The following is a 15,703-nucleotide window of genomic DNA, read 5'->3' on the forward strand; positions in this document are numbered from 1 at the left end:
CCAAGCACTTGGAGTCATCATCAGTGATGCTTTGTTTTCTCCTGCACCCCACATCCAGTCTGTTAGCAAATGCCACTGGCTCCAACTTCAACATATATCGAGGATCTAACACAACTTCCCACCTCCATTACTACCAACCTTGTCCAAGCCATCTTATCTAGATTATTGCAAGGACCTTCTAAAGTCTCCCTGTTTCAACCCTTGCTCCCTACCAGTAAATTCAGTTTATTATCCACCCAGTAAAGAATGATCCTTTTATAGCTAAGTCAGGTGATATGCTTATAACCTTACAATGGGTCCTCATTTATCTCAGAGTAAAGGCCAACATTTTCACGATGGCCAGCAAGGCTCTACATAACACTTTCCATTACTTAGTATGTTATTCCATCTGTCTCCCTTCTCATGAATGTTAGCTCTGCATGGGCAGGGGATTTTCATCTGTTGTCAGCAATTGGTGCATGTTTGTTGAATGAATGAGTGAATGTAGAAGAAGGACCAGAGTGAGAAGAGGCTAAAAGAGGAAGACCAGTCATGAGGTATTAGAATCGTCCAGGTGAAAAGTTACGCAGTCTTGATCAGGAATGTGTAATGGGAAAGGCATGTAGAATGTAGTTCAGAACCATTGCTGCTATAAATTCACCAGATGTGGTGCCCAAATCAATGCTAAAGATGAGGAGTTGGGCAGGAGTCAGAGAGACTGCTCAGCATGCAGCCTGAACAAGATGGGTAGATTGAGAGGCAGAGGGGCAACTCTAGAGTTTGGGTTTGAAAATGTTGAGTTTAAGCAGGAAATGTCCCTGAGCAATTAGAATTACCATAGCCAATCCCCTCTTTTTGAAAGCTATTTAGTTGAAATTATATGTGGCTTGTATTATAGTTGTATGCTCCCTCCTGGTTAAAATATAATTCTTCCAGTATAGTGATAATTAGTAGTTAGAAATCAGCTTATATATGCTTAATGATCCAGTTATGCTTATCAGATGTTAGGATCTGATTTAAAAATAATTTTTCATACTATGCAAATAATACATATTCATTGTCAAATGATCATAGAAATTTAAGAAATGTTTCTCTCTCCAAGAGGTGGCAAACCATCCAAACTTGGTTTGGCAATAAATCCTTTAATTTATATTAATTTTGCAAGTCACCTATTTTTATTTTAGTAATTTACAAATGTCTTACTCAAAGCAAGTACCTTTGGGTTATTGTAACCTGATAATATAGCCCACTTTCTGTGTCATTTTCCCCATGAGGGCACTGCAGCTGTCACCACCTCCCACCCTCCACCCTGGAGCTTGGAGTGACATTGCTCACAGAAGCTTATGTTGGGTGTCTCTGCCATGTCCAGGTGGACACTGTGGCATTGTCTACACACCAAAACCCAGTGGCTGCAGAAAAATTGAGATTTTCCCAAGGTAGAGAATTCCAAGTAAGTTTTAGGATGAAAGTGGGAAGAACAAAGCAGGCTCTTTCACCAGAGGAAATTTGTGCAAAATAAGCAAAGGAGAGTGGAAATTCGTAGAGGAAAAAAAATTCATTTGCCTCTTCTAGGAAAGGAAGAATCTGCTTAACAGATAGAGAAATGGGTCTCTTAATGCATGTCTTTTTTTGGGGGGGGTATCATTAATATACAATTACATGAGCAACATTATGCTTACTGGACTCCCCCCATTATCAAGTCCCCACCACATACCCCATTACAGTCACTGTCTATCAGCATAGTAAGATGCTAGAGAATCACTACTTGTCTTCTCTGTGTTATACTGCCTTCCCAGTGCCCTCAACCCCGCTACATTATGTGTTATGCATGTCTTTTCATCTTCAGTTTCCTCATCTGTTTAGACTGACTCTTAAGTTTGGCATGAGGGGCAAAGCAGTTAAAATGTACAAATGTTTTGTAAACTCAAAAAATGCCTGCTACTAGGAGCCTCCTGATTAAAGCATTTTGGTACTGTGTGGGAATAAAACAGTTTTACGCAGCCTTTCCTAAAGTAGCTCCCTTATTCTCCCCATACCCTCATCCAACCCCATATGATGCTTTTTCTTAATAGCAGATATCATGACCTGAAAACACACTTGTTTATTCTCTTTCCCCCTGCCAGATGACCAGCTCCATGAGCACAGGGCTCTGCCTGTCTTGTTCACGTCTGTCTCTCCAAGTGCCCAGAAGAAGGCCTGCTGCTAGTAGGTGCTTAATAAATTTTTCTTAAATGTTGAACAGTGAATGCATAATCTGATTCTTCCAGGAGCAGGACAGCAGAGTGGTTAAATAGCTGGTTCTCAAACTTTGCTTTGCTTTTTTCAAAGGCAGGTTCCCTGCCCCAGCATGGAGGGATTCTGACTTAGCAGGACCGGTATGGCCTCCTGAATTTACTGTTTTTAACAAACGCTCCAGGTGATTCTGCTGCAGGTAGTCACTAAGTTACTCTGAATCAGACAAATGTTCTTTGGACTTCAGACTGCCACATATTAGCTGTATGACCGTCTTAACTTCTCTGAGTCTATTTCCTTATCTGTAAAACAGGGATCACAGCATTCTCACAGAATAAGAGAATTAAATTAGGTACTGAATATAATGCCAGTTATGCAGTTACCTGCCGTTAATATTATTGCTGTGCCCTGGCAGGGAAGAACTGGATGATCCTTCTTGGGAATCTCCTCAAAGTGTGGGCCTGACCACCCGCACCCCATTACCTGGGAATTGGTTAAAGATGCAGAATCTCTGCCCACCCAGACCTGCTGAATCAGAATCTGCATCTTAACACTTTTTTTAAAAAACAATAAATGGTTTCTTTGCACATTCAAATTTAAAAAGTACTGTTCAAAGTTGCCAGTACTGTTTGCTTTCTGTCTCTGATTTCAGAGTTTGCCCAGGAGGCTCGGAATTCCTGGCATCCAGAGCCTGAGTCTGTGACGGCTGCTTTCCACCTTTCTAAGTGCGGAGGAGGAAGGACGCCCCAGCTTACTCTGGGTGCCCCTCCAGCTGAGGACATTAGGAGGAGGGAGACCCCTCAGAGTCCTACTGGCTCGGCAGCCTCCCAGCAAGTGCCTGGGGAGCCAGGGGATGGACCCAAATTCCAGCTTGCTTTCTCCTCCATCCGGGGCCTGCTCCCACCTGGCAGAACCCCATATGGAAGGTGAGAGAAGCTCATCCCTCCAAGAGCAGGGCAGGGACTCCCCTTTAGCCTGGAGCTGGGTCCCCAGCTCCAGCCTCACTGACCCTGACTTGTTTTGGGATGAGCACATCCAGGCAAAAAGGGCCAGAGTGGAGACCATCGTCCAAGGCATGTGCCTCTCCCCTAACCCTCCTATGCCAGGCAATTCCCGAGCCAGGGACAGCCTGTGCTGCCCAGAGAAGGCCCGGGAGCAGAAGAGGAAGCAGAACCTACCCAGGCAGCAAAGGCCTCTGAAACCAGGTCCTGCTGGGGGCCACAGCAGCAGGAAGGGGGACCCTCGAGTGAGAGAACAGCTTCATCTGCTGAAGCAACAGCTAAGACACCTGCAACAGCATGTCCTGCAGGCTGCTGAGGCCAGGGACACAGCTCTGGGCTCCAGAGGCTCCGAGAAGGGGCAGGACCCTTTGAATATGAAGCAGAGGAATGGCTATAGGCCCAGACTCTGGGGGATGGACAGTGACAAACACCAGTGTTCCCACAGGGACCTCTCTGGGGCGGAAAAACACAGAGTGTCTGAGGTCACACACCAGTCTGAGGAACCCAGTTTCCTTCCTTCCGGAGCACGTGCTTTGCTGGAGATTCTGCGGAAAGAATTGGCTGGGGCAGTGTCCCAGGCTGTGGACTCAGTATTACAAAGGGTGCTACTGGATCCACCACGTCGCCTGACTCAGCTGGGCAGAAGCTTCCAGGAGCTGGTGCCAGAGGGTAGAAGCCAGCCCTCACCTCCTGAGGGAGCAGCCTGTAAAGATCCACTTCCTCCGGCCGCCTTGCCCAGGAGCACACACCCACGGGCTGGGGTCCCCCTGGGAAACTTCTCATTGGCCAAGCCTCTGGATTCTCCTCGGTATCCTGTCTCTCCAAGAATGATCCCCAAGCCCTATCAGGGTCCCCCAGCAAACTATCCCTTGACTATGCCTTCCCACCCCCAGGAAAATCTGATTCTTAGCCAGCCGGTGGGTCATGGGCCCCAAGGTCACGGGAGCAGCAGTCTTCCCCAGGACTCATCTTCCCAAAGTCACCCCTCGTCAGAGGCTGCCCTACGACCCTGGGGAGCTGTCAAACCGCGACCGTCAGGTCTGAGCCAGCAGTGGCACCCTTTGCTCCTCACGCCCACCCATCTGGAAAGTCTGCCCCTTCTTCCCTCAGTGAAGATGGAACAGGGGGGCCTGCAGGCTGCTGCTCACGCACTTCCTTTCTCCTCAGTCCACATATCCTTTACTAGTAATTGTCACAGTCCAGATAAAAGGGAAATCCAGAAGATGAGGGGAGGTGGGGACAACTGACTACATGGAATAGGGAATAGCTTTGCTTTCCCAACGGTCTTCTTGATGTCACTTGCAGGCGTTCCTTCCCTGTGGCTCACAGCTTTTAGGTGAGGAAGTGATGGCCACATTCTGGGACTTAAGGATGCTTGCTGGGAGGTTCATCTACCTCCTTCTACGACACAGGAGATTCCACCACTACTGATGTATTACTTTGGGTCTAAAAGAGTTTTGTTTTTAAACTCAAACAGACTTCCAGAATATGATAAGTACCCTATGGAGGGAAGAACCCCTTAATTTGGTGTCAGCTGCCCACACCCCTAGGCAGAGAGGCTCACAGGAATGACCTCATCTGAAGCAGGGCTCCTCCAACCTCTTGGATCCAAAGGCAAAAAGCCTGCACTGTTTAGGTAATTCATGGGGAAGATATAAAGGACCAGAGACTTTGGGCAGATGGGAAAGAGGAAGTTTTCCTTAAGGACTAGAACTGAGAGGCAGCTGTAAGCTGTAAGAAGCCTTTAGTTTAAGGAATAGCTTCTAAGCTGCAGCTGAGAGGACTAGAGTCTGGGGCTGGGCACGTGGAGGGAGAAGGCAGCCCCATGGGATGACTGAGGGGCAGGCTGGTCTGCAGGAGTCTGGCTTTTACTGTGTTATCTGTGCAACCCTTAGGCAGACCCTAGTCTCTTAAATGGTGTTTCCCAGAGGAACGCGCCCTCAGATTGGGTAAATACTGGGTTAGTGTCCTTACTGAGGGACTTCTCAGAGCCTTTAACATGCTGATGTCCAATGTGAAGCTCTAAGAGAAGAATGTATGCAGCTCCAAGCTCATATGTCCAAAGGATTCCCTCCAATAAGCATCTTATAGGACTAAACTTTCAGACAACACATTTTGGATGTTGCTTTTTTAGCAAGCTGAATTCACACCATTGCTTCTGATGGGCAGCCTTGAATCTAGTCTCCAGAGGTCAATGTATGTGTGGAAATACATAGCCAGGTGTGAACAGTCGTGCCCTCTGCCTGGCAAGCTGTAGTAAGGGCAGCAGGATTGGATAGGACCGGCTCACTGTCACACCAGGGCTTGCTCTTGTGTCCTAAATGCTATGAGCGCCCTCTGCTGGTGACACACACACACGCGCTGGGTACTTCCCACCCCCCTGCACGCGCGCGCGCGAGCGCACACACACACACACACACACACACACACACACACACACACACACACACACACACACACACACACACACACACACACACACACACACACACGCTGGGTACTTCCCAGCCCCCTCCACGCGCGCGCACGCACACACACACACATATACACACACACACACGCTGGGTACTTCCCAGCCCCCTCCACGCGCGCGCACGCACACACACACACGCTGGGTACTTCCCACCCCCCTCCACGTGCGCGCGCGCGCGCGCACACGCACGCACGCACTCACGCACGCACACGCTGGGTACTTTCCCCACACGCAGTGAGCAACTATAAAACCAGCAGCCTCTTCAGGCAGTAGGGAATCTTCTTGGAGGTATGGAGACATCAGTGCAGATATCAGTGCAGATAAGATTTTCTCAGTCAGGCTATCACCTTGTGCAAGAAAGGCTACCAGTCTGGGACTTTGATAAGAGGCTATCGATTACGAATCCCTGATAAAGTCAGGCAGTGGTGGCAGCAGCTCAAGAATTCAGTCCCCAAAGATTCTCTGCCCAGCTTCCCGTGGGAGGGGCATGCTGCTATTTCCCAGGCACCTACTGTGCCCCATGAAATGAGGCCTGGTCTCAAAAGAACTTCAGGAGGTTTCTGGGCCCATCCACTAGGCCCAGATGCACGGGCAGGGTACTTAGCTACCTATGGAATGATTTGGGGCTCCCAGGCAGCATCCTGGCTCCCCAGCTAGTCCCTCATTCCTGCTGCCTACATTCCAGCATTAGAGATTTGTTTTGGTGGGTCATGAAAGCCACTTAAAAGTAAGCTGTGTTGAAGTGTAAAAGAACTTTCAAATTCAAACAACATCCCTGTGAAAAGGCATGATGTGAGACAATAATGAGGGTTAACATTTACTGCACATGTTCTTCCTGGCAGGTACCACTCCCAGCAATCCACATGTATATGTCCATCACCTCTCAGCTACAATTCGGAAACTCAGAAAGCTCTGAAAATCCCTCTGATTTCTTTCCCTAAAGTTGATGGCACATTTTTGGTGGCAAAACCTGACTTGCACCGATTGGAGGCTATTTATAGACTTTTATAGACTATCCCACTTAGTGTAGACAGTCATCCATTCTGCTGTGGAAATATGAACGTATTGGATTACAGACTGCTCCCATAGCCTCTGCTGTGAGAGTTAACATGTGGTATGTGTACCATATTACTGTTGAAAAAATAAATTCTGAAATCTGAACCCCCTTTGCCCACTGTTTCAGAGAAGGAGTTGTGGGCCTGTGTTCTCTCACAATCCTCAAGCATCCTCTCTAGATCAGGCATCTGAGGGGCAGGAACAGAGAAGCAAACCAACTTGCTCAAAGTCACAAGACAGACATATGTGGAACTGGGATTTGAACCCAGGATCTGAATGCCAAGCACAAGCTTTAACCACCACACTCTGCATTTTAGAAGTGAGGCCGCAGCTAATAGGTGGCAAAATCAGTATCTGAAACTGGGTCTCTGGACTCTCAAATCCAGGAGCCTTTCCAAAGCCTTTATGAACCTGTAAGAGGAGTAAAGAAGTAAGGCCAATGAGACAGGGTACAGGGCTCTCTGGATAGCAGGCTGGGTGCCAGCTGATTACTATGACTGTAATTCTCTACTATGACTTAGTTCTCCTAAAGCTACAGCTCTCAGACTTGAGCTCCAAGGTTACTCTGTGTAATGCTTCTCACCCAGCCCAGGATTATCCCTGAGACTAAGTGTTCATGTCTAAGCATTTTTATTTCCCTCCAGCCCTGGTGCTGGACAGTCACACAACAGCTCTCTGCTGCTGCTAAAAGGAAGGAGTCTGCTCCCAGGGTGAGTTATGTGTTGGAATATAATTTCCATTATTTGTGGATGGATTAAGGTTGATCAGCTAATCACGCAATCAGTCCTTTATCCAACAGACATTTATTGAGCACCTACTATGTTCCTAGCACTGGGCTAGGCATGTGGAATACAAAGATGGAAAGATAAGGTCCTTGCCCTCAAGGAGCTCACAGTCTAAATGGGGAGACAAACATGCGGTAAAAATTCCAATAAGGTCATTGCTAAACAGAGGTTTGTACAAAGAGCCTTGGTAGCCCAGGGTAAGGAAGGCCTAATTTTCACAGAGGGAGTGTGAGCTGAGATAGGAAGAATGGAAGCTGTGCCAGGAAAATGGAGAGAAGGTGCTGCCCAGCAGTTCAACCTTCCTGAGCCAAAGCACACTGTGATCTGGCACTCAGTCCAGTTAGATGCTTGTGGCTTAAATACTGCAAAGGAGATCATGAGAGCCAGAATGGGGACCGTCTAGTTGGCTCCTCTCATTTTACAGGTGAGGAAACCAAGGCAGAGAGGGGCAGGAAACCCCTACTTGGGGGTTTGGACGGTTTATCTGGGATTGACCTGCCATCTCTTTGCTCCCTTTCTGAGAGCACACGCACCAAGTACAACAAACTGTTACATAGGCCATACGACTTCTACACATCTAAGTGTTTTTTAAATTCTGTAACTTCACTATACATAGATGGTATTCATCTAGAAAGAAAAGGCTTATCTGATCAGACTTGCTACAGAGTAAATACACCATTCAACCAGGAAAAATAAAATTAAATAGAATCATAAGGAAAAGAGACAATCCACTATTTAAATTGATAAAATTATTTGACAAACTGGTGCTAGTTTTCCTTGACGCTGGAATAAATCCAGGAGGGCCTAAATCCGGGTCACCTGAGGAAGGCCAAACTAATGTTTTTCTTCACACGCTATCCCAGCTCCAACCTCTTGAAGGCTTATTTCTCTGACGTTCAGGTAAAGTTATTCAATTCAGTTTCAGCCTCTTCAAAACTCCCAAGCGGCAGTGGATTTTGCCCCATTTGAGGTCCTAGGTCATCATACGGGCATTTTATTTTCCCTTCATGTTGTTGATGGAATCAGTGCAATTTCCAGTTCTGTGCTAAGACTGCCTGAATACTCCTGAATAATATTGGACTAGGAAGGTTGGGTATCTGAAGTCTTAAGCTTTGAGCTGTAGATATACCCAGAAACACACGGAGAGGGAAGATGGAAGGAAAATGATTAGTAAACTGAATCTTCAGCCTAGTGCTCTAGTCTTTCCTGGGGACATTATGAAAAAATAAAAAATGTGTAGAATTGGACACTGTCAAATTTCACAACATCAAAATCGCTGTGTTTCAAAACTGCATACAGATCAAGTGTGACAATAAGGAAAATCAAGTTCTGATGGTTGGAACCAGACTTTGCCTGTTGTCATGAAGTTTCTGAGGGCTTCCTTTACCCTGGGTTGTTGGGTTAGGGGATGTTAGTACTTGTATCTACATCTTCCCTTTGCATTTTCTAGGTCTTTCCCTCATGTTCAGTTGCTTGGTTGATGCCTGCACCAAGCTCTTATATCTGTCCATTCTGCAGCTCCAAGTTGCTGATAAATTGCTCACTGATCTGCACTCTTACCCCTTCCTTGGCCCTTTACTGGTAGAAGGCTCCGGGGACACCATGCAATCTGCCTGGATGCAGCAGAAGCTGGTACCATACTGTTCTTGGCTCCAGACCCTCCCCAAACCTAGACACCATAGAAAGCTTTTCATGGATAAAAAATAACTTCCATAAATCTAGTATATAAAAAAACAATTATTTTCTAATGGGCATTATAACAAATTCAGATTCTTCTGTGTGTAAGTTAGTGGGCTTGGAAAATAGCCGAGGTTTCTTTTTAAAGGAAACCCTTTTTAATGTTGGTTAAAGTCATTCTTATTAACCCTTACGTTGAACTGGAAGCTGATAGTTCTGACTCTGAGCATCTCATGGCAAACATCTGACTCAATGGACCCACTGTTTGTACAGTTCAACCGCTGCATTACCTCCCAGATGATCAAGTGGTTCAGCAACTTTCGTGAGTTTTACTACATCCAAATGGAAAAATTTGCCCGGCAAGCAATTTCAGATGATGTCACAAATCCCAAAATGCTGGTGGTACTCCGTGACTCAGAACTTTTCCGAGCTCTCAATATGCACTACAACAAGGGAAATGACTTTGAGGTAAGACCATGTACTTGGGTGCCATGAGGTCTGATGAGTGCTGCCTTACTTTGTGATCGAGTTTTAGAGGAAAAGATCCCCTTCTGTATCTGTCCTTTAGTCACTGAGAGCCAGGGCACCCTGGGGTCAATCTCTGTTCCATTCACAAAGATTACATCCTCGACATCCTCTGTTAGGCAACAGGCAGGTGCCACAAACAATATACAGCCAGTCCTCATTCTAAAACTTATACAGAGGTTTGCCAGGTCTTAGGCCACTTTGTAGTTAATACTCTGTAAATTATCTCATTACTTACCAAGTTGACCTCTTTGCCTTAGCACCAGGAGGCCCAGGACTCATGCTGGAATCAGCTGCAGCTCCTAGTCTTGGCTCAGGTTTTCTTGACAACGATTTGTTCTTTTCATCATTTGGTTCTTATATTTATTTTCACTTGAACAATTTTATTTGTGGGCCTTCCGTGGCAAATCACCTCAAACCCTTCTGGAAAAAATGAATAAACAGTACTAAACCTCTCAGTCCTTTGGGGATCCCTATGAAGGCACACTGGTGGCACCTTAGAGGTAAGTGTCAGTCAGGGCAAGCAAATGGCCTAAGTGTCACTGGCGAGAACTCCCCATCCAGACACACATTTCTTTGTGTGGGGCTGACAGCTCTGCGAAGCTGGGGGCCAAGTGTGTCTGGTCACCAATTGTGCGTCCGTCTTGCTGTTCTCCCTTGACTGTGATTACAAAGAGCAGTTCATTAATGCCTCCAAGAAAGGGAGGAAATGCTGGCATCCACTGGTCAGATGCTCTGTCAGAAGATGTTTGGAAACCTAAGCCCGGCTGTAGGGAAACCTAAGGCTCCTTTCTGAGGCTTGCGGGGTCAGGGCCTGGGGAGGAGCAGGGCTGCCACATCTTTCCAGGCTGGTGTGGTCACTTGGTATGCAGTGGTGGCAAGCCCTGGGCCAGGCTGTGTCTGGAGGACCCATGGGACTCCCCATCTCCCTGTCATTTATGGTACCAGTCTGGGTGAGGTCCTGGGACATATTCTTGAGTGCCCCTCAAACTCATGGTTGGCTTTAGGAGCAGGAATGATTCCACATCCTTTGGATCCAGCCCCAAAAGATGGTGGGATGAGGTATGACAGTCATAAACTTGGGGCACTCCTTTCCACATCAGGCTTAGACTAAGGGAAATAATACTAAAAACCTCTTTTGAATCACAGACTTAATTTCAGAGTCAGAGTTTCCCGCTTACTTACTAAAAATGTCACCTGTTAATGGAATCACATCCTTCTACAAAGGGAGTATTGTTATGCTTTCTCCCACAGCCTGTCTCACTGACACCATCATTTCAATGTTTTTATTTGATGAAGGAGCAGGGGATTCCTAGGACTGCAAATATCACGGGCCAGCAGTGCAGAGACACTCTTAGCAGCCCACCACCCTAGGAACAGGCAGCATCAGGCAGTGAGGTCTGTATGGCGTCACTGCTTCCCAGCCTCACGTCTTTTCTTTCTTGTGGGTTTCTTTGCAAATGCAGGTCCCAGACTGCTTCTTGGAAATTGCCAGCTTGACGTTACAGGAGTTCTTCAGGGCTGTCTCCGCAGGGAAAGACTCAGATCCTTCCTGGAAGAAACCCATTTATAAAATTATTTCAAAACTGGACAGTGACATCCCAGAGATATTCAAATCTTCCAGCAACTCCCAAGGGCTGTTTCGGAATTAGGATCCCACAAAGTGAGGAGGAGCAACTGGCCAGGATTTCCTAGATTTGTCTTAAATGGCCATCAGTATAGCTGTAGTCATATAAAAATGGCATAAGGAGAAAACACCGAAATAGGTATTATTACCATTTCGGACCATTTATTTGCTTTTCCAGAATCATCACAGTTAGTTTGACCTCAACTCTAACACATATCAACCTAGTGTAATGGTGTGTTGGTAGCACACTGTAAAAGGCATACAGTAGTTTGAAATCAGAAGATTTAACTCTTTACTTCATTGTTCCATGTGTCATACCCCTGGGAAATTGCAAAGACCTCTGCATCTGTAAAATGAGGTGGTAAGGATTAAAGGATGATATGTCCTAAAGCACTCTGTGAAATGTTATTCACTACACAAATGTGGTTCCCCCCCCCCCTTAGATTTCAGATAAGGTTATCTTATTTGGGGTTTCTATAAATGGCTGGTTTTACTTGTTTTCTTAATCCAACTTCATTTGCTAGACACTTTCAAATACATTTTCTTTAAGCTTTTCACCTTGACAAGCAGATATTCTCTTCACTTAAAAAGCAACCATCACACATAAGTTTTACAACTGTGCAGTAACTTGCTAAAGTAGAAGGCTAGGGGGTTTGGGTTGGTAGGGATGCTGAGTAGTAACCAAGAGAACTCCAAGACCTTCTGGTGTCAGACTGCATGCTGCCCACCTCACACTGCCTCTTATGATTTTAAACAGTCCACCATCCCCAGTATGCTGCTGGGATACTGTCATCTGAAGCCTCCCACTTAGGGGGTCTTCATCACCCAGGATTCCCACTGATCATTCCAGCAAGCCCTACATCAACTTTCTACAGGACTGGCCTGTTGCTCTTCATTCACATTTGGCTGCTGGAAATGTTTATCAGTTGGACAATGCGAACAGTCTCGAGTTGACCAATGCAATGGATATGACTTCTTATACGCAGAAGAAACTGAACTTCAGACTGTAGAAACTAGAAAGGGCCTTAGGATATCATCTGGCCCACTCTGCTTAAATTAGGAAGGAGGAAACTGAGCCCCAGATGGAAGACTTGCATAACCCGTGCACAGCTTCACAGACAATGAGTGGAATAACTGGGACAAATAGTCTCACACACAGAAATGGAAATTCTCTCACTCCACAAGGAAGTTACAGTCCCTGGTCAATCCAGTACAGAAAAAGGAATTCCTGAAATCAACATTGTTTTCCCCTACTGGCTCAACACAAATTGTGACTCACTCTGAGTATATGTAGGCAAAACATCTGCAAGCCTGAGTACCTGCATCTGCCTTCCTTGCCAGTCAGAATCAAGTCCTTGTAAGCACTGCCCAAGTTGTGTGGGCTGGGCTGGGGGGCCCCACAGAGCTCCGACACCGTCATTCTGACTCAGGGCTGCCTGTGACTTTGTTAGCTTACTTCTTTCTGTTTACATAAAACAAGTCTTCACAATCAACTACTCCACTTCCTTGACTTTTTGAGTATGCTGGATCAGATGAGATCAAATCTCCTCTATTGCTGGATTGTCAACATAAAAAGGTATGAAAGGTGATTTTCTTATTAATTTTCTCTTACTCCAAACAGCTGAGAGGAAAACCAAAACAACGTACTTGGCCCCAACTAATGTGCTCAGGTTCTTTTAAGTGTCCTCCAATTTTTAAGTGTCTTCCAACACAGCCAGCTGCACTCAGATGATCTCTGCCTTTTTTTCCCCCCAACAATGTTCCCTTTATAAAAATGAAGGAATCTGTGAAATCTAAGTTTCAAAGTAGGCAAACCCGGAGCAAGGGCAGTTATCTGTGTTCGGAGACAGCAGAAGAACCCACTATCCAGAGATATTACATAGCTATGTAAGACATTCATGGGAAACGATCCCAGGTTCATATGACTGTCTGATATGGAGCAGCCTGTTTCTGTCTCAAACCTGAAATTCATTAGTGTGTGTTTCAAAGACAGAGCCAAGCCACCTCCAGGACAGTGAACCTTGTCCCAGGGACCAATTACATGAAATGTATGAGTTCAAATTGAAAACATTTGTGTACTGCACTCTTTCCAGGAAGTGTTTTCTACCCACTGAGCTAAACACAGAAGAATGTATAAATACATACTCTGCCAACAGAAGAATTCTACTTTATTATATTTTTCTGTTTCTACCAAGTATATCTCTTTTGCTGTTGGGAACCCATTCTGAGTGCAAGCTGAGCTGGTTATTAAGTTCTTTTAGCAGTCATAACATTGCAAAGGTCTGGTCATTCTTTCCACTAAGGTAGATGTGGGCACTATTCTCTCCCAAATTAGACATGTTCAAAGTCTGGTCAATAGTACATAATTGTCTAATCCTTCAGTGGTGGATTGTAGGACCTGGATTGTAGTTTGTGATGATGGCACTATTGAGGAGTTAATGCCCAGTTATTAATTAAAAGTAGGCAGCTAATTGGCATTCCATGCAGGAAAAGGCTCATTAGGAACCTTATTTCAAACATGGTAGTACACACAGCTCCAAACAGGATTCATACAGTGAAGGGGCCAAAGACATCTCTCAGGTATATAAGGGGTACCGGAACCATTTCTGTTCCATCTGACAAAGGGCAAAGCATAAAGGGCAGAGGTGACGTAGCACTATTAATAAAGAGCTGCACCCCAGCTCTATCACTATATGTTGGTCCATAGATCCACTTTTAAAAAATTGTCTTTGTTTTCAATGGCAAAATAGAGAATCCCCTCAGGAAAAATAATTAAAAGACTTGTATAACATAATGTTACACATGCCTTTAGCAACGATTTTTTTAAATCCTTATAAAATAAGCTAAAATTTTGGTAACCAGTTCTGAGAATGAAGTCCTATGTATTCTGAATTTTCATGATCTTTGTAGCTCTTTTCTTTATAGTTTTGATCTTTCACTCTATCTACAGATCATTGATTTGATGATGTATACATTCACAACAAAATAGATAGATAAAAAATCTTTTGATGTTTTTACATACTCCATCAGGCATTTGCATAGGTTTCACATGTTACATGAGCATTTTCTCAGGACTGAGAAAATGAGAAAAGAATGAAATAAAGTGATGGGTGGGAAAGAGATAAAGAACACACTGGCTAACATAAGTTATATTTCTATCTGATGAATAAATTATTTACCTTTAAAATTTGAAAAGTGTTCTGTAACTTTTAACCATTGCTTCAGGGCTTTATGCTTTGAAGAAAAAGATAAGCTTGTGAAAATATGGCAAGTAAAGTATTTCTCACGAAAATATAAAATATTCTTGGTCGGATTTAAGTATATGCAACACAAACTGTAAAGAATGAGCTGTGATTTTCTATTTGAGAATATCAATAATGCATGCTGTACTGCTGAGCTAGATCATGGTACCAACACTTAAAATGTGTATTAAGCACTCACCTTTGGAAAATGATGATTTATGAAGAGAATATTTTTCAGTAGACAATTTCTACAGACCAAGGAGCTCTTCTAGACTATATAAACCTAGAGTAACCAAATGCCCAAGAGTTGCATGTTTAGTCATGTTTTCAAAAACCCAGATGTTAGCCTCCAGAGGAAGAAGGGAGTGTCTGGTGAGATGCTGAGAGCAGGTACAGACAATGAGAACAGTAGAGGTACATCCACCCCAAACCTCACCAGTTTCATTATGTCCATCTACTCACTGAGGAGTCTGCCTTCTCCTTCACCAAGAGTCTTTAGGGTTTATTTTGTTCTCACAATCTCACCCCTTCACATGTACAGACTACTTTTGCCATTTCCAAATTCTCCAGTCACCCTTCAAACAAAAGTCAGGTCCTAATCTTCCTTTAGAAAAACCTTTCTTTCCCCCTATTTACCGATTTCTGTGGCTCAGACTCCTATCTCCTTGTTAACTGATTCTGGCCTGGATTTTAGCTTTAGGCAAGAAGGCTGTCTCCACTTTTACCTTCTCCCCATTCATCCTCAGTTATCTGATCTGCTGTACCCCACCCTTCCCCAATCCCCCTTCACTTTCCCCTCAACCAATACCAATCTCTTGAGTACTGTGGTTAGGTGCCTGAGCTCTGGAGTGTGTTTTCATCCTGGGTCAAGCACCTACCAGCTATGGATCCCTGCAAGTTACTCTTTTGGTCTCAGCTTCCTCATCTGTAAAATAGAGATAGCAGAATAGTACCTACCTCACAGTACTATTCTAAGGTTTAGAAACTACACATGAAATCCTCAGCACACTCCTAGTGCACAATATAAGCTCAGTAAATGTTAGTTATATTACTCAGCAGTCATAAACTGTTTGCAAAGTCATGAATTTGTATCACTTTACAGGGAA

At 44.9% G+C, this 15,703-nt stretch overlaps 1 protein-coding gene across 1 annotated transcript; it reads left to right on the forward strand.

Moving 5' to 3' along the window:
• Nucleotides 1-2,869: 2,869 nt before the first annotated feature.
• PROX2 (prospero homeobox 2) lies at nt 2,870-13,164 on the forward strand. The gene is made up of 4 exons (XM_017639924.3): nt 2,870-4,384; nt 8,319-8,426; nt 9,477-9,671; nt 11,195-13,164. Exons 1-4 carry the CDS (start codon nt 3,065-3,067, stop codon nt 11,378-11,380), a joined length of 1,809 nt encoding a protein of 602 aa, XP_017495413.2. The 5' UTR covers nt 2,870-3,064; the 3' UTR covers nt 11,381-13,164.
• The last annotated feature ends 2,539 nt before the right edge of the window (nt 13,165-15,703 follow it).

The sequence above is a fragment of the Manis javanica genome, chromosome 8 (assembly GCF_040802235.1).
Source record: "Manis javanica isolate MJ-LG chromosome 8, MJ_LKY, whole genome shotgun sequence".
NCBI classification, from domain to species: Eukaryota; Metazoa; Chordata; class Mammalia; order Pholidota; family Manidae; genus Manis; species Manis javanica.